Source organism: Tenrec ecaudatus, chromosome 8 (genome assembly GCF_050624435.1).
Source record: "Tenrec ecaudatus isolate mTenEca1 chromosome 8, mTenEca1.hap1, whole genome shotgun sequence".
NCBI lineage: Eukaryota > Metazoa > Chordata > Mammalia > Afrosoricida > Tenrecidae > Tenrec > Tenrec ecaudatus.
In genome coordinates, this window is record NC_134537.1 from 109,677,309 (window position 1) to 109,700,711 (window position 23,403).

At 47.0% G+C, this 23,403-nt stretch overlaps 1 protein-coding gene across 3 annotated transcripts in view; it reads right to left on the minus strand.

Annotated features, from left to right (window-relative positions):
• Nucleotides 1-23,403, minus strand: part of RBPMS (RNA binding protein, mRNA processing factor) — a 184,932-nt gene that overhangs the window by 43,143 nt on the left and 118,386 nt on the right. For all 3 annotated transcript variants that reach the window (XM_075556728.1, XM_075556727.1, XM_075556726.1), the window contains exon 5: nt 21,471-21,621. In XM_075556728.1, coding sequence (XP_075412843.1) covers nt 21,471-21,621 — 151 coding nt within the window. The remainder of the gene's footprint in view (nt 1-21,470; nt 21,622-23,403) is intronic.

Consider the following 23,403-nt stretch of genomic DNA (forward strand, 5'->3'; position numbering starts at 1 on the left):
GCTCCATCAAACGCAGGCCCCAAGGGGCATGCTAAGGAGGTAACTTGACTCAGAGGGCAAGAGAGTTCTTAGGTCATGGCCTGGTTCCCCAGCCCTGAACACCAGCCTGCTGAAAGGAAGCCTGTTATTAAATTCACAGCTATTTGGCAATTGGAATGGATCAACTATTTTAAAATGAATGAACACATTCCCAGGAGTGGTGTGCTGCTTTGTAAGACTGTGCAGGTACTCGGGAGAAGAAGGCAATCAAGGCCGGGCTGGCTGGGAGAGCCCCTGGCGCAGCCTGGTGTCAGGGACTGGGCCCTTCAAGGAGCTGGCCTTCCCCTGAACTGCATACTGACACATACTGATCCACTCAAAGGAGCAGCACACTTCCTTCTAGAAACAAGCCTCCCACTTTTATCTGATGGCTTGCATTATAGATCCAGAATTTTAAATAACTTCGGAGAGGAAGCTAGGGAAGTTTGAAAGGACATAATTTACATTTGTTTGAGATATCAGGTAGCACTTAAAATATATAAATAGGGAGACATGGGGAAGACAAACAGAAACTCTTCTTAAATTTCCAAAGGATTATTATAGTTCCAAAGGATTATTATAGGGAGGGGGAGAAGAAAGGGTGACATGAAAAAAAAAAGATTTTAAAACACATTTTACAAGAATCATGCCATTTCCTATTTGCATATTTTCTTTGGCATTTGTTAATACGAGACAAGGGTTGGGGGAGAAGCCAGTATATATTACTTTCCAAAGTTCACTTCGATTTAACTAAAATTGGAGAATGCTAATTGCTAAGTTTAGAGTCTGTGTAAAATTATTACACTTAAAATTTAGCACGACCTTTGAGAAGTAACTATTTGCCAAAAGTCAAGTTCAATTGCTATTTTAGGAAAAGAACTTAAATCAAACAAGTTTGAAACACATTTAGTATACAATAAAATGGCTTTGGGAGTACGTTTTAATGACAAGGTTTATCAAACACATCTAGATTAAATTTCTTCATAAATATATACACCGATAAATTTAGAGACAAAGGCTAGAAAGAAAAATGTTATGTTTAGGCGAAATGATGACCTAAACTTGGAATGTTCCCATAGGAATGAGCCCAGCTTTGGTACTTTTTATAGAGCGTGTTAACCATGGTCTTTAGAGGCTGCGCAAGGAGGTGCCAGGGAAAAGTCCTCTCTCACAGGCAAACCTCAAGACTGCCCGACAGCGCTGCCAATCTGGTTCAATGTATGTTGTGCAAAGCACTAGTCGCTAGGAAAGGCATGAGCAGATCTAAGCACTGATCTGCAACAGGGAGGGAAATCGGGGAGGTTTGGGGAATCCCTTTTGTGGCTTTAGCTTTCCTATGGAAGCAGTTCCTGTCTCTTCTGTAACCTCTCACCTTGCCACCTTACTTTTCCCTCCCTTCTTCCCTGTCTTAAAAAGGAAGACGAGAGGTCATTCAGGGCTATGGCCCAAGGACGGAAGCAGATTCGTGTTGTATACTAGGCTGCAAGGTTCCAGGGTTGACAGCGAAAACCTGCGCCACTGGGGAAAATGAGTACCTTAACTAGAAACGAGAGAACACGACACATAAACTCGAGACTCAGGTACATGGCTGCTGTAAATGCTCGCCAAAAAAACCCTGAACACCCTGCTCTTGAGTAGATTTTGAATCAAAACGGCTCTGACTCTTTACAGAGGTAAAAAGCCCGATCATGCAGCTGCAGAGGCTGGCAGTTTTGAACTGCTGACTTTAGCAGCCCAACTGGTAATCCACGATGCCAGCCAGGCTCCTCTTCCATGTAAAGTGGCATACATAATCTTAATGCAGGGCAATTTGGAAACGATATCAAATGTTTTAAAAACTTCATGAAATGCATGAACATAAGCAAGGCGGAGGGGTGGGGTGGGGGATGGTGCCCAGGAAGGACTATAAAATGGAATGGCAAGTAACTAGCAGGACACTAAATAACAATTACTAATGGTTATTAACATCATTTAAAAAGTCACCACAAATCAATGAATGTCTCATGAAAGAAATATACCTTACCACTATAGAATAATCTGATAGCCCCCCCCCCAGCCACATCTGTTTAAGCCTTATCAAACCATCACATTTTAAGAAGCTACAGAACCAGAGGAACACCACGGAGATATAAACAATAGAAAATTACAGGACAAACAAAATAGGCTCCTCATAAGTAAACCAGAAGGGGGGAAGAGAGAGAGAGAGAGAAGAATTTAATAGCTACTATATTAAAAAGATATAAATAAGATGTGTAGGAGACCAGCCAAATGTCAAGTCAGAATTGATTTAGGTACTGATTGAAACACTGTTAAAACAAATAATAAACACAAGGGGAAAATGAAAAGCATGTTTATCGTTTTGAAAGTCTCCATTACCAGGAAATACATCTATATAGATAGATAGATAGTTATGGGAGCGAGCGCGAGAGAGATAAACGATGGAAATGGTACCAGTAAACGCAATAAAAGTGAACGCAGGCTGACTTGTCCACCCTCTTTCTCTGTCTATCCTTTTGGTTTCTAGTCACTGGGGACAGTAAGACACCACGAGATGTGACTACACTACATGCAACGCAAGAGCCTGGGAAGAAACAATGAAGGGTATCAAGCTGACTTCAGACTCTGTCCTAGTGGGTTTCTGAGGCTCGCGTCCCTCGTTCAGCAGCCCATTGCAGCCTCTCAATCCTAGAGACCTGCATTCTAAACGACACTTGAAACGAAGCCTGCCTTTATGTCTTGGGCTTCAAGGGCAGCATTTATCTCACCCGCTAAGCACTGCTTACTCAGGTGTGCACCAGCTCATATCCTTTCACTATACACATTTAATCTGCACGCTGAGCAAACAGTCTGAGCAAGAGATGCATCAGGACTAGCAAAGGGCTCATTAACGACCGGTGATATGCAAATGATTGACCTGTGATCTGCAAAAGACAACTTTGCTAAAAGCCAAGAGGACATAAAGCCTTTTCTGCCTGCAAACAGCAAAACAAGCACTTGCTGATTGAAAAAAAAAAAAAAAGACAGCTCAAGGTCAAGACGACAAAAATCCTTACAACTGGATCAATAGATACCACAATGACAAAGTAAGAAGAGACTGGAGTTGCCAAGGATTCTCGTTTACTTGGATCCCAAATCCCCGCTGATGGGAGAAGTCAAGAAATCAGGCCTACTGCACTGGGCACAGCTGCCGCGAAGATGCGCACCGAGAAGGACTGAGATGAACCCGAGCCAAGCCAGTCTGTCCAATCGTCTCATATGTACGCAAAGGCTGGATGGACACTGAAGAAAGACCAAAGAAGAATGGATGGATTTGAATTTATGGTATTTGGTGAGGAATATTGAATCTACATGGCTTACTAGAACTCACACATCCACTCTGAAAGAAGTAATCAGAATCTTCCTGAGAAGCGAGGCAAGACTTATTGTCACAGACTTGAACATGTTATCTGGAGGGACCCAATTGTGGACAAGGACATCATGTTTGGTGGCGGACAGGATCAGCTAGCATGAGGAAGGCCCGCAAGGAGAGGGACTGACACACTGGGTCCAGCAGTGGAGTCAGAGAGCAACCATTATGAGGATGGACCAGGGGGCTGAGAGAAATGGACTGACCCTGCAATGACGAATGTGGTAGAGCCGGGCCACATGTCATCCTGCTATGCACAGAGCTGACTGGACAGCAGCGGAGAACATCAAGTACACACTTTGGAGCATAGGAGTTCATTTTATTCCCAGCCAGCTCGCCAGAAGAGGAAGTTTAGCCACAGTTTTAAGCCGCCTAGAGTAGTGGGAGGATGCAAAACAAACAAACAAACAAAAAAAAAAAACCCCCAAAAAAACCCCCACCAATCCTATCAGCTTCTCCCTTGAAAAAAATGAAGATATTTATGTACCGAAAAGAAACCACAGGAGTGAAGGAAGCATGCTTTTCTTAGACAGACGTATCAGGAAGAAAAAGATGGCCCAACACCAAGCGGCTAACTAAAACAAACCTTCCTTAAACAAAATGGCCAATGAATATTAAACAAAAAAAACCCACTTTTGACAAAAGTATTAAAATATGCCAGTTAATGTAAAATAACTTTATGTATGATGGGAAATAATTGCATCTATAAGTGGGAGAGGCAATCATATCCCATGTAGGTAGGTTTATATGAATTACAACTTTCTAGAAAATAAACGGATATATCAGAAGACTTTGACCCCGGAGTTTCTTTCTACCAAATTGTATCCTACAGTGCACTCATTTCTCATTTATAGAAAGACGGTTAGCTTCCAAAGGCTAGATCATCCAGTTATGTTAAAAATCAGAATTAGGTGAAAATGAAGGACAATCACATCAGCTCACAAAACAGTAGGCAAACTATATTATCCCCCAAATCCTCTGCCCTCAAGTGGTGGCTTTTGAGACTATAAACCCTTAGAGTAGCAGGTAATTTCATATTCTTCCTGCACAATAGTTGGTGGGCTTCAGCTCAAAGCTAACCATACCAGAGCACCAATAATCTTTACAATACCGACCAAATTATACCATCATATAACTGCCAAATTTCATCATCACAGTAACTGCTCAAACCACTGGGGACCATGGTCTAGCCAAATTAGCCCATAACAGCATGCCTCCCACCTTACATGGCTGCTCACCACTTCCAAAGATACAACACTAATGTGCAAAACAGCTAAAGAGCATATTTAAACAAAACATTTTTTGTGAATCAGTCTTGGTGTTCTCTGAGGCTATTGATAGATCTATTCACTATTGCTATAAATATGAAATGTTGGAAAGCAAGAGTGTAGATAAGTGAGGGGCAGGTGTAGTAATTATGGACATAAACTAAAGACATAACAGAAAACCAGTTACTGTGTTCTTTATAAGCAAAACTTGAAAATCTTTAAATTGTCTAGGAAGGTGGGGACTGATAAATAGGGATTGATCTGACATGAAACAACATTACCTAGGGGTTGAAAACATTCACAAAGTTTGGCAAGTGGAAGCAGCGGGTGATGAACATCCATACTGAAAAGAATTCCGTTTAAAAACAAGGGGGTTATTCCGTTCACAAGGGGGTGAAGACGGGAACGGGGAGGGAGCACTAGAATGGACTATGATGGTAGAACTCCTCTTGGAGCTGATATAACCATGGGAGGGGGAAGGTTAAAAGAAACATGGATGTGGGAGTGATTGTACAATTCTCCCTGATATGAGTGAATGACTGAACTATTGAATTATGTGATATGTAAATTATTTGCCAATAAAACTGTGGAGAAAACAATTAACTTTTAGGGAAAAAATAAAAAAGATAACAGACGATATTTAATAAAAATATAGATAATTGGGGGAGCTCAATAAAGAGACTATACATATAAAAATAGATATAAACATGAGACTGATTGTACACAGAATGTGATGACAGTGGTTATATCTGGCCTGGTTCAGATGAGATTTTTAGAGGCTTACTTTCTTTGCGTGTACCTGGTTTTTCTAAATTTTCTACACTGAAACGGAAAGGTTCAACTAGAAGGTTAAGGTCTGGTCTTAAAAGGGCCACACTGCCCTTGGAGGTCTGCCTGTCAGCAGTGGGCACACGGCTGCCCATCCTTACCCTGCCGGAGTGTCTTTCTGTTTCCTTCTCCTGTCCTTGTAAATGACAAGCCTCCAAAGTCTCACTGCTCTTGCAGGAGAGTTCCAAGGTCACCTTCAACCCATCACCGAATTACCCCACAAATGTTTACTAAGTCTCCAGCTGTGTATGAGGCAGCGTATACTGTGACGGAATCAATCTGGGCCTCAAGCACACAAGATTAAAAAGTCAGGTAAGAACTACAGGCTCCAGTGTCTAGTCTTTTTTGGGGAAACTGTCAATGAACCCAAACAGACCACAACAGATTTGGACGATCGGGGATTTATAAAGCCATCCAAAAATTCAATAGCATTAAGGAAAGTGCAACGCAATAACCAAAGCCTTTGTACAAACAAGGAGAAAATGTCAAACAAACTTAACAACCTCGCTTGGTGTCTTCCTGTCCGACATTCCATTTCAAGGACCCAGGTCAGGTGTTAAAGCAAGCAGGGAAGACATGTTCCAGGAATCCTCCGCCGGGGGTAGATGGCTACAAAGCTAACATTTCACACTAATCTAAATATTTAACTTTCTGCCCCAGGAGCTTATTTTAAAGCATCTAGTCACTATCCTGGCTCAGTCTGCCTTATGTTATCTGACATGCCTAAGTCAGAGGCCCCTTTTTTGTAAGACACAGATTTAATTTCTTGTAGATGAACCTTCGGCTGTCCCGTGCACTACCTGTCCAGTCCGGGCTTAATTTCACCAGGGAACTTCCGGAACACGTGCTCAAGGGGAGACACAAGACCCCAGATGCGAAGATAAATGATAGAGGCAAGTTTATAAGTTTCAAACAGGACAAAGACAAATCATCCGGCTGAGGGAAACCATCGGCACACGGCCATAATGGTGTCCCACGCTTCACAGAAAGGCTGCCGGGTAGGAGGCCGTGGGGGACAAAGGGAACCCACACCTAAGTCCCGACTGGATCCAGACCAGTTCATCCACCAGGTTGCAGGCGGGGCCACTGAGGGGAAAGGGGTTTGTCCGCCATCGCAGATCGAAAAGCTGCCAGACTGGCTGGGGGCCACCGACGAAGGCAGTCAGGGTAGGACTCATGACTGTTGGACCCTAGCACCCCAATTTCATCAAGGGTACATTTAGGCCAGTTCCTAAGGGCTAGGCTGCCCCTCCCTGAGCTGGTTAGGGGTCTCTCAAACACACTTCGCTGCCTGGGGTCTTACAGACTAGTTCTCAAACAGAGCAGCCACGTCAGTGAGGAGCCAACTTAGTCCACATGCAAGAAGCACACTAGGTGTGTGATTCCAACACGACCACAAAGTTCAAATACGTCAAAGGGAAAAGGATCAGAGGCCAAGATGTGCACACCTAGTTTGTGGAAGCCCCAAACCCACCTGCGGAGTAGCTAGTCAATCAAGCTGCTGGCAAATCCCCTCTGGACATGGGTAAGGGTCTCAAACAGGTTTACTATCAGCTACAGATCATTGTCATCTTGACTCGACTGGATCGAACCTGATACTTGGTCAGTTGACCTCCCTCTTGACCCAACCTGAAACTGTTTGAGGTGCAAGTATTTCTTGTTGGCCCCATGACAAAACTTCCCTCCCTGGCCTTTTCAAGGTTCACGGAGGTCTTTTCAGTCTTACTCACTATTGTATTTACCTTTGTATTAGGATCATTTTACCCTTATCACTTTATTTTGCCTTTTAAACTTGTTGCTGTTGGGTTTTCCAGTTCGGGCGGCTCAGAAGGAGTACAGGCACAGAGAAGGGAACAGATGCAAGGGATGGTAGGGGAGCGGGTGGGAGAGCAGGAGGGGGAGCAAGCAACGCATGTGGGGCGGGAGGGAGCACTCTCTAGAACCGATGGTGATGACATACTAAGTTTAAAAGTGATTTAATCATGGGGGGTGGGGTGGGGAAATGTTCTAAAACTGATTGAGGTAATAATTGTATAAACCTTGAATTGTGTGTTATGTGGATGAAGTGCCAATAAAACAGTTAAAGAAATAAAGTCTGGTGAATCCATAATAGCTTTCAAAAGAATAAGAAATTAGACAAATATAAATTACTACTTATCCCAACTTCACCATCCATTCTGATAGGTTTTCAGCAGCTCCCAAAAGGATGGATGTATTCCTTAGAAGATGTGCTTCAGTAAGCAAAAAAGGGGAAAAAAGCTGGGTGCCCGGTGCAATTCAGAATCCTTAATCCTGCACCTCGGACCTCACATTCCCCATGTGCGCTCAGTACTTGCACAGAAGCAACGTTCACAAGTTAATCAATCACACACTGTGAAGAGACAGCGCTCAACTAAAAAGGCAGCTTTTCTGAAATGTATTTTGCTGAAAAGCTCATTCGCTTACCACACCCACTGTCAGTCTATTAAAACACTCTGTCCAAGCAACACAAAACAAACGGACAACACAGACACAAACAATCCACACACTCTGACTGAGGGCATGGTTTATCACCTTGCAGGTGCGTCGTCTGAAAGAACTCAAAGGAGGCTTGAGCTACGGTGAAAACCCGAAAATGAACGTAGGCCTCACTTCCACACACCAAGTGCTACGACATCCGCTCTTACCCGCCTCTGCGCCTTCCTCCCACTCCTCGGACACGCAACTGACCTGCTCTTCCCATCTCACAACCTACAGTCGCTAACAACAAAGGAAAAACCGCCCACATCATTGGAGAAGAGGTCTTTTTTCTGGACAAAAGCGATGTTTTGACGATATAAACAGCGACAGAAAGACATTTTACGGCGCCAATGGCAGGTCATTCTGGGCATACAAAGGTGCACCAGTCCAGATCACCGGGCGGGGCCCCCAGTGTGCTGCGCCCTCTGAACGAGGGCCACTCCAAAAGTCTGCCCACCGCGAAACACCTTGAACTAACAAGAAAACGCACAAGCTCAGCGGACACATTGAGTAAGTATGGGGAGAGGGCAGAAGGCTGACACACACCTTTCCTGATTTTGAACCATGTAGTAACCACGCATTCTGTTCACACCACTGCCTCTTGATCCACGGACACGGTCTGCCTAAACCTAATTAAGTGTTCTGGAATTCCCACTTTTCAGGCCTGTCCAGTTTGCTGAGGTCTACCTAGTCGAGTGCCTTTACTTAGTCAATAAAACACAAGCAAATAGCTGGTATTTTCTGCTTGCAGCCAAGATCTGACACCAGCAGTGATAGCCTTTGTTCCATGTTCTCTTCTGGGTCTGAATTCCTGGCAGCTCCCTGTCAAGGCACTGCTGCGCCTGTTGTTGGGTGACCTTCAGCAACATTTCACTTGCTTGTGAGATTAATGTTACTGTAATGCTATAATTTGTGCATTCTGTTGGGTCAACTTTCTTGGGAAATGGTATAAATATAGATCTCTTACAGTCAGCTGGCTGAGTAGCTGTCTTCCAAATTTCTTGGAATAGATAAGTGAGTGTTTCCATTGCTTCATTAGCTTGTTGAAACACTTCAACTGGCATTCCACCGGTTCCTGTAGCCCGGTTTTGGCTAACGCCCTCAGTGCAGCTTAGCCTTCTCTCCGCAGCATCCCAGGTTCTGAGCCTTCGGCTACCTCTTGACATGGTGGAACGCAGACTGGTGCTTTTTGGTACAAGGACTGTGCATGCTTGCCTTCCTGCAATAATGCAATTCAAGGCTTGATTTTTTTCCCCCTGAGTTCTTTGTTCTTCCTTTTTATTTTTCTAACTCTAGTTCTTTGCACATTTCATTGACATTTTATAAATCAATAAAGTCAGTTGAAATCTTGGTAACCATGAAATGTGAATAGCGGGCTTCTGTGGGGGAGGGGTATCTTAGCTAGATTATAACACTATCCAAATGAAACACAAATCACCCAGCCATCAACCTCTTCTGTGTTTGGGCTGGCAAACAGGTTTCATCCTGTGAGGTTACCAAGGTGACAGCGATTGCATGAGATACGGGCAACTGAAGGCAGCCAGAAATATTTTCAATAGTGTTTAAGTTGGTGGAGTTGTTATTCAAACACCTCCCCCTTCCTCAAGGATAACAGGGTAATGACACACTGAATGCTCTCCTCGACCTGACACCGACTTCCTGTAAAGGACAAATAGGGACGCTGCTTCACTGGAAGTCGTTGTCTTTTTTGGACATCTTTCTTTGCTCATCAAGAGGAGAGGGCGAGCCAAAAAGAAGGGAGGATTCTATTGCTCAGCATTCTATTGATCATCTGGTCCTTTCTTCCCATTGATCAAATGGCTCTGCACTGTTCTTATGAAGAATCACCAAGAAGGTGAGTAGATGCCCACATCTGGCAAACAGCAGTAAGTCAGTGACAGGGGCACCCCAAACCAAACCAAGCCCCCACCCTCCATCATCAGTTGGTTGTTCTTGAGATGAAGCAAGCTGGTGAGGTATGTACTGGGAGGCGGTAACACACATGACCCGGTTTCCATTGGTTCCCAGAGCAGCCTCCTTCGAATGGCGAGCACGGAAGGGGCTCCCAGAGCCAGCCACCCTGACTGCTGCTCAGGCTCGCCGGGACGGGGCGGGGTGTCTCCTGAGCTCTATCCCTCCGGACACCTCCATACTTTTCACTCACTTCCGTCTGGAGGCCCTTTCGCACATTCTGCACTTCGTGACAGCTTTCTCGCCTTGAGCCGCTAAATCAGAAACTCCTCTAAGGTCTCTTCCTAATGATCAGCTTCACCACTTGCACCAGATTCGCCCATCCCTTCCATTAGCACTCCCCCTCTCCCTTATAGGGGAGACCCCCCCCCATTTGCTGTGTGTCCTTGCAGTCTGGCACGCGGTGACCCTCCAGACCAAGGGGCACTGTCTCATGGGGCTCCTAACCGGTCATCTACCAGGAGCAGATGGTCAGTCTTCTCGGACAGCGTGCTGCTCAGCAGGCCCTGGGACTCAGTTTCCCTACTGCCGCGTCCGCACCGTGAGAGCAGGGCTGTACCTGCCTCAGCGTTTATCCATCTCGCGCCTCCCTCCAGAGTTTGCTAAGCTCAGCTGGGGCCATTGGCGTGGCGTGGGGGGCGCCAGCATTCCCTGAGCAGAGCTGCTAATGCTGACTAGCCTGAACTCCGACCTTCTCCGAGGGCGATTTAATGAAAAGCCCAGAGACATTCCCCTGCCCGCAGCCTCCAATGAAGAATGCGTCCGCCGGGAAGTGGGGGCTCCCGGCCCCGTCACATCACTCCCCCCTGTATGAGAAGGTCTTAGTGCCTAGTCACAGAGTTCAAGGAAAAGAGGGGTGAAAAGGAGACCGTGTGTACACAGGCGACACTACACCCCAACCGTGGGGTCTTCCATGTCTCTTCCTGTCCAGGGAAGCACCGCTGCTGCCAATTTTACCGCCAGGGAAAAGAGTCTTGACGACATGGACATGGCTTTGCATTGTTTTGGACCAGCTCCCTACTTACTGCGGATGCGGAGACATGCAACGCCCAGAGCTGAGAGCCCAGGCAGATGGTCAGAGCAGCAGAGCTTGCTGATGGCTACATTTACAGAGCGGTTTATCCAACCTACCACAATGTTTATCCGGGGTGAAGGATACCTTTCTAGATGCAACTTTCTGCACACAAGTTTAAAAGTATACAGATAATATACTATATCCAGATAATAGAGTAAAAACTATACAGAAATAATATATAAGTAAAAGTAACATTGTATTCAGTGGAAGATGTATAGGGAAGTGATACATGCTTATTTTTTAAAACTACTCTAAGGGTTGGCAACTTAAATAAACATTAACTTTCCCCTCTCTCCCCTTTTGGTCTTTTCCAAGTTCCCTGAAAGAAGCTAATGTTTCACGTGGTCATGGGGCAGGCTGGCAGGGTGGGGCAGGATGAGGCATCTCTGAAGGTTACTGAAGATGACTGCGTTGTTTATTAGACAGTTCCTCCAACAGCCCCGTGAGTATGTATTCTTGAGCTGGTAGAGCAGGCAGTGCCTCAAGGCTGGCACCGCACAGGTGTGCAGGGTACCCAGGAGCAGAGAAGAGCGCACAGGTGTGCAGGGTACCCAGGAGCAGAAGACCATCGGCCTCCATCACTCTAGCTCTGACTGGCTTTAGCTGCTGCCGGCAACTGCACTGCATCTCCCTCAAACAGCGTTACAGCTACTCAGGCAACTGGTAACTAGAGATTTTCAAAGACTCGCTAATCAACGTAAACGCACAATTCCAGCAGTCTCGTGTGGTGGTGGTCGTTGTCAGGTGTTGTGTTACAGCTCCCGGAGACGCAAGGCACAACAGAAGATGGATCCAGCGCCGACCGGGTCCTGCACCGTCCCCACAATGCTTCTCACGCCAGGCCCCCCGCTGCAGACACTGTGTCAATGCAGGAGGGCGGTGCCAGGTGAGCACACAAAAAGCACATCGAAAGAAAGACCTGGCAATCGATCGACTCCCCAAAAATCTGTCCTAGAAATGCCTAAGAAGCACAGTTCTTCTCCGAGACACGTGGGTCACCGTGAGCAGGAAGTGACTATTCGCTGGGTACATTACTGGAGATACCAGAGCGATACAATCAATATGTAGTGTATGAAAGTACTTTACCATTTATGAATTCATTTCTACGACAATAAATGACCTCATGATTAATAGTGCAGTTTAATGAGAAACGACATATTCCAAAACAAAGGAGATAAAACTTTAGTTCTCCAATTTTGCAAATCTCTTCCGTTGAAGAGAATACAGGAGACTCTTCTGCTTGTTTTTACATTCAGCCGGCAGTCTGTTTGTGGTGGGAGTGTAAAAACACATGGCCTCACACAGCTGCACTCACAGTTAACTGAAGATATTCCTCTTTAATACTATACTCATATTTGATCAGTAGTTTCTTAAAGACTGATTAGCTGCCAAGGAGAATTTTTTGCATTCTGTCCCACTAGAATCCCCGGTCCAACTCGTACCTCGATACAGCAGTCATTTGGACAATGCTGGTCCACTAGGTTATGCAGGCCTTCCAAATGTTCACGCAGTTCATTGTGTGATTAAAAAAAATCACATTCATCAGCGTCAACACCAATCTCATGAGAACAGTCTTCAGAGAGCTAGAACGTTGCTGGACCCTGGTAGTGGATCTACGTCTTAAGGAAACGATGATTTTTTTGCTTTCAAGCTTGAGTTTTAGTCTTAGTCACAAATTACCTCAGCTGTTTTCTTCAAGTGACAGGCTCATTTGGTGAATTTTCATGAATATATCTCAGAGAACCCCGAGCCTGAACATTCAGTTTGTCTGTCATTCATTGTTCCAGGCAATACAGGACGTCTCGTGAAGCAGCAGTGCCGTCTGCCCGTCCGTCCGTCCGGGCACCCCTCAAACAGCAGCAGGAGGGACCCGCGCTGGCTGCAGTGTGGTCACGGGACGTCAGGCCCGCTTTGTCGCACACACGCCTCCTTGCACTTGGGGCGGAGATTAACAAGGTGCCTCGTCTCTGCTTTACTGAGGACCGACTTTTAGGCCGGAGGCAAAGCCGCAGTGGAGGGAGGCACTGGTTACAAGGCCAACTTGGTGCCACTGTCCTGACTGGTGTGACGGAGCCCCTGGTTCTATCCCCAGCGCTGCTGCGAATCCACGGTCAGAAAGCCAACTCCTCTCCGAAACAGTGCGGAGGCCCTGGAGAGGCCCAGGGCCAAAGTGGGGCTGTGGCTCCTCGTCTGAGACCTGCTGAAGGACTACAGATCCGGAAGGCCAGGCAGGGAGCCACATCACACGGCGACAGACAGGCAGCAAAGGCCTTCCTGTATAGGAGGTGAGGCGAGAAGGGCCTCGAACGAAAAAAGACTAAATGCCGCCGGATTCTTCTGGACTGCTCTCAGCAAGCCCGCGCCCTTTATTCTCCACTTCTCTCCGGGGCTGAAGAACAGTCCGAGTTTATACAACACTGGAGTCGGGGCACTTGTTTGCATTGCAAAAGAATTGCTATCAAAAAAAAGAATTGCTATTTATAAAGAGGGTCTCTGAGTTCCCAAGTTTTCCTATTTGTTTCAGAGTAGATAAACGATCTGATAAAGACGAAAGAGAAATGGCAAGTGCACTGTGGGGGCTGGGTGAGCGGCCACGGGGCCTCGTGGTGGACTGATGTGTCACGGAGCTTGATGTTGCTGGGCTGCTGAGTCCAGTGCTGCGCGCGTGTGTAAAGTCACCTCACCGAGGCTCTGCTCTGCCCCATTTCTGTCGGCCCTGTTGCCCTAGACAGTCATCTTCCCCTCTGCCCCATCTCCAAAACCAAACTCAGTGCCACGGAGCTGATGCTGACTCACAGTGACCCTCCTTTTCAATGGTAGTCAAATGGTATGAACCCAATGGATCAGATTACCTGATCTGTATCATTCTATAAAGACTTCCCTCCACAGGAAACAAGCCACGTCTGTATTCGGAATCCATTCTCACCAAGTCATTGCCTAACAATATTTTGGTAGTGGTGTTCAACGGAATCGCTACACATTAGGCGTCTGAGCAAAACGAGGCATATTGCAGGTTTGGAGAGAAAGACTCCGAGGTGAGTCGTAAACACTGGTGGGGCTCAGTATGTTTGGGGTTCTTTGAAAAATAGTATTTTGTTTTTCTCTGCCTGACCCGCCAGGCCTGGGTCTACATGCAAATACACATTACCTCTCAGCTTCTAAGAACGGCTTACCACTAAAAAGAGGACTATTTGACCATAGCATGGTGCACGTGTCTCCCTTGGTGTCCAGGTGTTGGCAGGTGGTGCCCTCATAGAGAACCAGGGTGTCAAATATGTGTCCTCTCTTCAGAGAACGGGACTTTCCTTCTGTGTGACAATCTGGCCACCACAGCCGGTGGGTTCCGGGGTGATCCGTGACTCATTGGCACAGCGGACGGAGTTAGAGACCCACTGGAAATCTGCCTGAGGACATGGGCCGCAACTGAGGTGAGCACAAGCTTGCAAGCGTGGCCTCACACTTTTGACCTTCTCAGCTCACTTCCCTCTGCAGAGACCATCAGCCTCCGGTGCCTTCCCTTCCCTCAGGACAAGGAAAGCAGGTGTCTTCCCGCCACGGACTCTTCCCAAGAGTGGCGGGTGTGGGGCGGCATGGCAAGGGGGGGCACTGCCTTCCAAAGCAAGCTACCATCTGTAGCATTTCAAGTCACATTGAAAAGAAACCATCCTGGGCAGGTGCCTTTGGAAAGACCACTCCAGTTCCCCCTCACCTAAGAGAGCCTGATGGTGTTCTGCTGCCTCTGCAGCTGCTCCCTGCAGCGTCTGAAGGAAGGGGTCTTTGCTCAACCGAGACCCTCTCATGGCCAACAATTTCCACTATCTCTCTACCAGTTAACGCAGAGCCTGTACAAATAATTCTGGGTAATCAGTCTTGCATTGAAAATGTTCATGCAGGGGAAAATGACATCTACTGTCTATGTCACATACGTGTATATAAGTAATACACGCCATTTCATTTATATGACCCTTTATAACTAACAATGAGCCTTGGTGGCTTAGGGGTCAGACACTGCAAGGTTAGCAGTTCCAAACCACCAGTCGCTCTTTGGGAGAAAGATGAGGTCTTCTTACTCGTGTCAAGAGCCACCGTCACGTAGACCCACAGGGACAGTCCACTCCATCCGACAGGCTCACTATGAGCTGGCCTCTTCCTCGATGGCAGTGAGCTTGGATGTTTGGTTTTATACCTAACAATCAAAGTGGACCACGAAATGAAGTGAGACAGCCTGAGGACATACGCCCAGATTGTGATCCTCCTATTTGTCCCTCTTTATGTTCCCGCAGGAATAGACAGCTATTCGACCCTGCCTCCCCGACTGGAGCAAATCCAGGGTGCTGTTTATGAATCCCTCCTATTTCTGTTATCGTCAAGTGTCATCGGGTCTGTTCTGGCCCATAGCGACCCAAAGCACCAGTGGCTCCTGCACCAGCCTCATCACCATTCCTATGCTTGAAGCCCATTGTTGGAGCCACTGTGCCAATCTATGCCATTCTATTGAGCCCTCCTCATTTTCCATCTTCCTCTACTTTACCCAGAATGATGTCCTTCTCCAGGGACTGGTCTCTCCTGACATGTCCAAAGTCATTCTTGCTTCTCAGGAGCATTCTGGCTGTACGTCTTCCAAGACAACTTGTTTGTCTTCTTACTTCTAGATTCATTTTACTTTAAAAAACTTGCCAAATGAGTATTTTACATGGAGTTTCTTTGGTGTAGTGGGTTGGTTACATTTTGGGCTGGGAACCACAAGGTCAGCAGTTGAAATGCACCAGCTGCTCTGTGGGTGAAAGATCTGGTTTTCTACTCCCTTAAAGAGTTACAGTTCCACCCTGTCCTACAAGGTCGCTCTGAATCAGCATCGATTCCATGGCAGTCAGTGTGGTTTTCCTTTGGTTGTAGAGCAGTTGGTGAGAACAGGTTTTCTGTCTTCCCTTCCATTTTGGTATGGGCTCAGGAGCTGGCTGGGCTCTCTGCAGCACAATCGGCTTGCCGACCACCACTCCTAGTGCAGGGCACGCGGTTCCACGTGAGCACAGCTCCAAGGGAACCACAGTGAAGACCTGGAAGAGGCCACACCTCCATTTCTGCCATTTGATGGGAACTTTGACGCAATGATGAATGGCATGTCAAAGGAGTTAACCATTCGAAAAGCAGAGGTACCTGGCTGTCATATGCATATTAGAGGCACGGCAGAGGAGACAGCAAAGGCTCAGCAATGATGATCTTTAAATGGTGACATTTGCTGACTTATTTTCTTCTCTACAAGCCTGGGCTGGCTGACGCTTTTCTAATCTCCGGAAGGGAACAGGGGCAGGGCTGGCCAAGGTCAGCAACATCATCAATATCAGCTAGCGTCACACGTCTCATCAAAGAGAAACAGTCTCCACCAGCACGTGATGGGTGAGCTAATGTAATGTTTGGTCAAAGATAACGGGCTACATTTTAAGTTGATAATTTTGCATGGCCTGAGCGTGATATTAAAAATATCCAAATGGGCCTTGGCAGGAAAACGTTCCCACCTCGGCTCTGGAAGGACACACCAGCACAAAAACACAAAACCAAAAAGCAGAGCGAGGTACAGGATGAAGAAGACAATTTTCAGTGTAGAGGAGTCTTGCCCCCGGCCCCGCGGAACACCAGTACTGCCCGCCTTTTCCTGGCCTCCCCTCTCTCCATGACCCGAGCTTCCAGGGACCCAGCTCGGGCTCTGGGAAGGACTGACCTACGCTATCTGGAGAAATGCTGCTCGTTTTCTCAGGAGCAGAGATGGGAAATGGGCTTACACCAAGTGCACTTGGACAATGACAAAGGGACAAAGGACACGTGAAACCAGGCCCCAGGTACCCTCCTCGCACACAGGTAACCTCTTAGTTATTTGCTGAGCGTGGTCTCCTGGTGAGCTCTTGGTAGGTGCTTTTACAAGCATCCCGGAACGTTCAAAGGCTCTCTTTAGACATGCCTTAAGACGTCACTGCCCGAGTGTGCAGGTCTGCACTGGAGAAATGGGAAATTCCAGCGGGATGGCAGTCAAACAAGGAAGTGGTTGGATTATTCACCCAGTGGTTATAGGCCCCCCAGGTGTTGAAGAGCATCAGTTCAATAAAGCAAGTTTTGTTTCTGGGCACAAAGCTGAGCGGGGAATGGAAAGGAGAGTGTGTGACAAGGTTGGAGAAATTTAACTTCCCAATTCCTTCCTCTCTTAGTGACTTGACTGGGCATCAGGCTCGTCTGAAGAGCTTTGGAAATAACAGTGCCTTAGTCCCAACCCAACCCCAGAACGCCAGGGGCTGCGACATAAGAATCTGGACTGTTGCCAAGTTCAGGAGCCTTTTGGACATTTGTGCCCTAAGAATTGAACTGGAAGATGAAGCTGTCTAATTTGAGGACAGGCCCGACTAAGCTCTGTCTGCCTCTGCCCTCAGGGCATAGTCACTGTGATGACAGGGCACGCTACCACCAACCCATAACATTGACTCAAACCTCACTGTTCTTCAGTGGGGAGCCCTGGTGGTGTCGTGGGTCACACCAGGTCAGTAGTTCCAAACCACCAATTGCTCCCTGGAAAAAAGACAAGGTGTCCAAGCCTTTTAAGACTTACAGTCAGGCAAACCGACAGGAGTTGTTGTACTCTGTCCTACAGGGTTGCTATGAGTCTGAATCGGCTCAAGGACAAAACAGTTGGTTGATCTATCTTGGCCATCCTAGCTACTCAACTCATAGCAACTCTAGAGGATTGAGAGCTTCTCCTTAGGGCTCCCGAGACACCAAATCTTTATTGGAGTAAAAAGCTTCATCTTTCCACCTGGGAGCCCCTGGAGGCTAGCAGCCCAACACACAACCACCGGGGCTCCTGTATTCCATTAAATTCTACATATTTCATGAGAAACCGGTCAAACTGCACACTTTTTATATGTGTGTGTTGCTCTAGGTCCATCATACCCCAACACTCTAAATAAATCGTCTTCACCTTCCTCTGCACTTGCCGGGAAGGGGACAACCATGAACAAACAGAAAGGCCTAAGAATCTTCCGCTTCACAAGACCGTTATGGGGTGATCTTGTCCATAACCCTGCGCAGTCTATGCCAGATTTTTAGGTAAAGGGGGAAAACAGCCAAATGTAATTACTCATAAAAAGTTGGTTAAGAAAGCATATGACATTTGTCGGACTTGAATTTACTTAATCCTTTCTCCTAATGTGCCAAGATAACAGGTCATACTAACACAGTAATGACAACTCAATCAATACTTACTTTTAACTACTACAAAAGCAACCTGTGCTTTTTAAAAACAGATGGTACATCGCCTTTACCTAATACTCTGTATATGAATTACACACCTGTTTAATCCTCATGGCAACCTTGTGATTTTACTTCACTCTCACATAAACATGAGAAGAAGGTATTTACTTTTTACTGTGTGTGTGTGTGTGTGTGTGTGTGTGTGTAAAACAAAAGCATAGGAGGGGTAAGAATGTTTTCCTTAAGGCCACAATAATGTCTGAGAACTATTGGAAGAACAAGGTGGCATCTTCCATCTAAGGCCAAGGCCAAGGCCCTCCAGTGCAAGCCACCTTCTACCATGGGAAGTGGCAGGCCTGGTTTTTTCACTTGCGATGTTTGGCACACAGTAGATTTCTGGTTAATCTAGCCTAAGTGGCAAGGATCTCTTTCTACCCTTTATGGAGAGCCAAGTTTTCTGGCCCCAGAATCTAGCCCAACAGATATTGATGGAGATTTAGAACGAATGTTTGTTATGTAATTGAATTCTAGGATCGTGTTTCTTTAATGATGGCAAGGAGTGCTTTTCAGCTACTATCATATAAAATGGTTAAACAAAAAACAACATTAAATAAAGTCACTTATATCAAGTGCCAATAGCTCATAGCTTACAGGACAAAAGATCAATTCCGTTGGAAGGATTGAAGAACCCTTAGGATTTTCCACACATGCAGTTCTAAGATCTCATCCTAGACCACACCAGATGGATAGCCAACCAGATTGCTCTGGTAACCAGTGACGGCCAATTGGGCTTGCCAGCAGAAAGCCCCGTATTCATGGTATGGACAAAGCTTCTGGGGGAGTAACTGGTTCAGCACAGGGAACGAGAAGTCTGACTCCTAGAGGGAACTCTAGCGACTTACAAGACTTACTACTGCTCAGCAAGGCCCCTGTGTGGTAAGAAGGAGCGATAATAAAAGCATAATTGCTTTTATTATCCTAAGAATACACTGCTGGCTGGCTGACACGAATATCTATTTGACTTTTAAGCCTGCTTTGTTCTGCGAAGCCTAGTGAATTTTGACACTGCCATGGGAATGCCCTGGCCGTTTCTAGCAGTGTGGTACACAGAGGAGGGAGTGCTCTAAGTTCTGCTATGGCATAGGGCACCTGTGGCTGTCCAGCTTGCCCATCTCTGCTGCCTGGTGTGACCTGGCTGTCACTTCCCTGACTGCCTACTTTAGAGGGTTCAGGGTTTTGGAGTTCCCTGAAAAAAAAAAAAAATTCAGCAAAGAACTGAAAGGATTAAGTATTACTGGCATTATCCTTTCCGTCTGAATTAATCTTTTCAAGGTATTCTCAGATCGGAGGAAGGCAAATTCGCTAGAAAAGCCAAGCATTATTCCAGGTTACCTTTCCTAAGTCAAAAGCATCCTGTCTGATGCCCTGATCAAGACGGTAGAAATTTCATGGAGAAATGAAGAGGCATATAAATGGAATTATTCTGAATAGCCAAAATTCAACTCTTAATTTACCCCACCCATCTGCTCATGCAATAAAAATTTATTAAGTAGATATATGTTACAAAGCACTGAGCCAGGTGCTGTAGGGATATAGAATTATGCAAGACCATCCTTATATCCTCCGTACTAAAATGATGCCGAGGATGAAACTGTTCGGTCACTAGCACAGGGACTGGGGCGCCCACTGCGCATGCTCAGAGGTTCGAGCTGCTGGCCAGGATGGTACACCTACGTGGGCATTGGTTCATCTAAGCCAGGTGAATTTGATTCAGCCAATGGGGTCGACAAGGATTGTTGACCACGCCTCCCAATGGGGCCCCTGAAAAGGCCAGAGGTTTTGCTCTGGGCCCCTTCTCTCTCTCCCAGCGGCTGCGGACTCTGTCTGGCTTGGGTTCCATTCACTGTCGGGCCTGAAACTGCTACTATTCTCCATCAACCCACTGCGATCACGAGCCAGGCTTCGGCGTGAATTCTTTCTCCCCGGAGACAAGCACCGAGGTGTATGTCCACCCTGAGAGAGCTAACACAATCTCTGGTTAGATCTCCCTTAGACAAACAAAGGATTCAAATTTCCCCAGGAGACGGGTGAAGAGTTTTCTTCCCAGTTCTGACTATTGGGAAAGCCTCCCAGCAGGGTGGCTGTGGAGGTGGCGAAGGGACGGCTGAGCTAAAGGAAGATGGGGTGCTCACTCCGGTCATCTGGTTCCGCGGACACGAAGCGGCCCAGGGGACACGGAGGAACCCCCCACCACGTGCCTTTCAATCTGAGTCAGGAGATTTGAAGCGCACCGTCTGGGAAATTAGGACGAAGAGCATCATCATCATGTGGTGCAGGAGGGTCAGAGAGACAGCATAAGAGGATTCCATGCACGAGCAAGTCCCTTGGGTTTCCTTGGGGAGCCTGCCCTATTAAATCGCACCCAGGCGGCAAGGAGAGGGCACGTGAAGCCCTGTCTCACGCCTCACTTCAGCCGCTGACGGAGCATGAGGAGGGATTACGGCAACCTTTGCAAGTTCCTTACTCAATCCAAGCAGAAACTGCACTCTGGCTATTTAAGGCAATAAGCGCACTGAAGTTGGGGTGAAAGACGTGCTCAGCAGTCAGTCCGTGTCTTTACCCAGTTAATTGAAAACAGGAAGTCCGAAATTCCCTTTTATCGTTACTGGCATTGTTTTGCCAGAACTGATGATTGGAAACAAGGTAAATTCTTGGCATGTGTTTACTTTCTTCCCTTCTTCAGAATCATGGCAAAATTGCCTTCAAAATTAGGATCAACCTCTCCAGATCTGCTTCTTTCATTTTTAATCTGTTTCCCAGAGCTGTGGGGCTGCTGACCTTGAACCCAGGGAGTAAACAAACGCCGAGCAGTGGCTCTGTGCCTAAGGGGCGGGCATGAAGGGCTCAGCCCCCACTGTCACTAAGGACACGCTCACAACGGGGCGGCCGCACAGGGGACACGTGGCGCATGCTTGTCCACCGCACGCACGCACGGCGTCCGGGGGCTCCAGGCCCCGCACCCGGCCGTCCTCCGAGGCCCAACTGCGGGAGCAGGGGGCTCTTTCAAAAACGGGGAGCTAGCCGAGCCCCGGGGTGCGCTTCACAGGCAGCCCCCGCCTGTTCTTATTCCTCTCTTCCACCCCCACCAAATGCGCGGAGACCAACTTACATGGCTCCCGGGCGATGAACTGAGGTACAGTGTTGGGCAGCGGGGTACTGGGGTTTGGAGTCCCGACGAGCTTGTTCTTGGCCATCTTCGTGTTTGCCTTAGCAAACTCTAGTCGTAGTGTTTGTGGAATTTCAGGATCGAAGCGGATGCCCTTTGGAAACAGACAACAAATGGAAGACGTTTTCATTTCCAACCGGAATGGTGACAAAACATGCTTGGCCAATACGCGACGAGGTCAGCAAACCACTCGTTCTCACGATGCACACGGAACCCACCGGAACCGCAACACGACGGCCACGGGGATGGGGGCGGAGGAAGTTGATTTCCTACTTGATTTACAAATCTGGCTACATTTCTTTTCCCCTTCCCTGTTTGGACAAAAGCTTTCCAGTTTAAGTCATAATATTTGGACCTGCAAATTCCTTGTGTAGTTGACAAACCTCAATTAATAGCTACCATAAAAAACTACTATGTAGAAATGCTGGGCAGTATTGGAAAGTCCAACTGGACATCTTGGAAAGTCTAACTGGACATCTTAAGTGGCTTCTGGCCTGACCAGCATTTCAATTTAATGGAAAAATAAAACAAATTAAAATAAAATTCCTGAATATGTCTTCATCCCATCGGCTCTCAACAGGGAGGGAAGTCTCCGTCTTGCTCTATGTGGAGAATGTGCGTAAGGTGGCCCAGCTATGAGGTCATCAGATGACACGAATGGATACGATTTTAGGATGCTAATACCAGGGGCCTTCAAAAGGGTGGGTAAGTAGAATTAGAATGAAGTGGAACATCTTTCTGAAGCCCCTGTGTGCTGTGTTCTGGGAGGGACACGAGTACGGTAAACGTGGATTGCTGAGAACATGGGCACTCCGGTCAGTGTTCCAAAGTACAAATCGGATACCGTCTGCTCCATAGCGCCCCCGTCTTCTTCATGAGCTTGAAGAACGGTAAAAGTTAACTTCCCTAAGAAATGAGTAAGACTCACTGACACTCCGGGTCAGGATGAAGCGCTCTGGATCTGACGTGGCCCAGGGCCTGTGATGGGGAGGCAATGGCCGTGGCGGAAATGAGGGGCAGAGAGGGGAAGGAACAGAAGGCCCAGGGGAGGTAAAACAAAGCCACAGAGCCCTGACCCAGAGGCTTCCCAGAGCCTTCAGGAGCCTGATTTTTCTCATGGAGGAAAAAGTCAAGTCAGGATCACAAAGAGGAAGAAGAACAAGGGAATCCACTTGTGTAGTCCTAACCCACACCGAAAAACGAAAGCTGGTGCCTGTTTTGCGAAAAACAAACAAACAAAAATCAGTCACAACGACAACAACAAACAATTGCTCTTTCCCTTTCCTGGGTTTATTTTTAATTCAGGAAAACTCAGTATTATCTTGCCAAAAATGTATACAAGGAAGCAAGCGGCGCTCGTCTGCATTTGCTTCCCGTCGCTGCCACTTCAGAGGATTTCACTTTCTCAAAGCTAGTGTCACAAGAGAATAAATATTTCCAAATATGGACCCGAAACACGGGTCTGCTGGAGACAAGTGCCATTCCTGGCAGACAAGTCGAGGTTTGTGCTGCAGACTTTTGCAGTGAGACCAAGCCCCAAGGCTATAGCACCTTGGAGCTTAAGTCCCAAAGCATTCAACGCACAACCTTCCAGTGTGAAGCTCCACACTCCTGAGCACCTCAGGCAGAGAGAGCCTCCAGCCTCTAAGAAAGGAATTCTGTCTTGCCTCTGCCAGAGTCAACTGAGGGCCTATACAAGTACTTGCCTCTTGCACAACCTGGGGTTGGTGGCTCACCTCCTAAAACATGCCCCCCTACTTGGACTCCACCCCCCTCAAAGCTAAAATAACACCACTAAAGTATTCCAAATCAAAGTTCCAGCATCCTTTAAATGATCTAATTTGTTTGGCAGCTTATTCAGAGGCCGGAGGCTCAG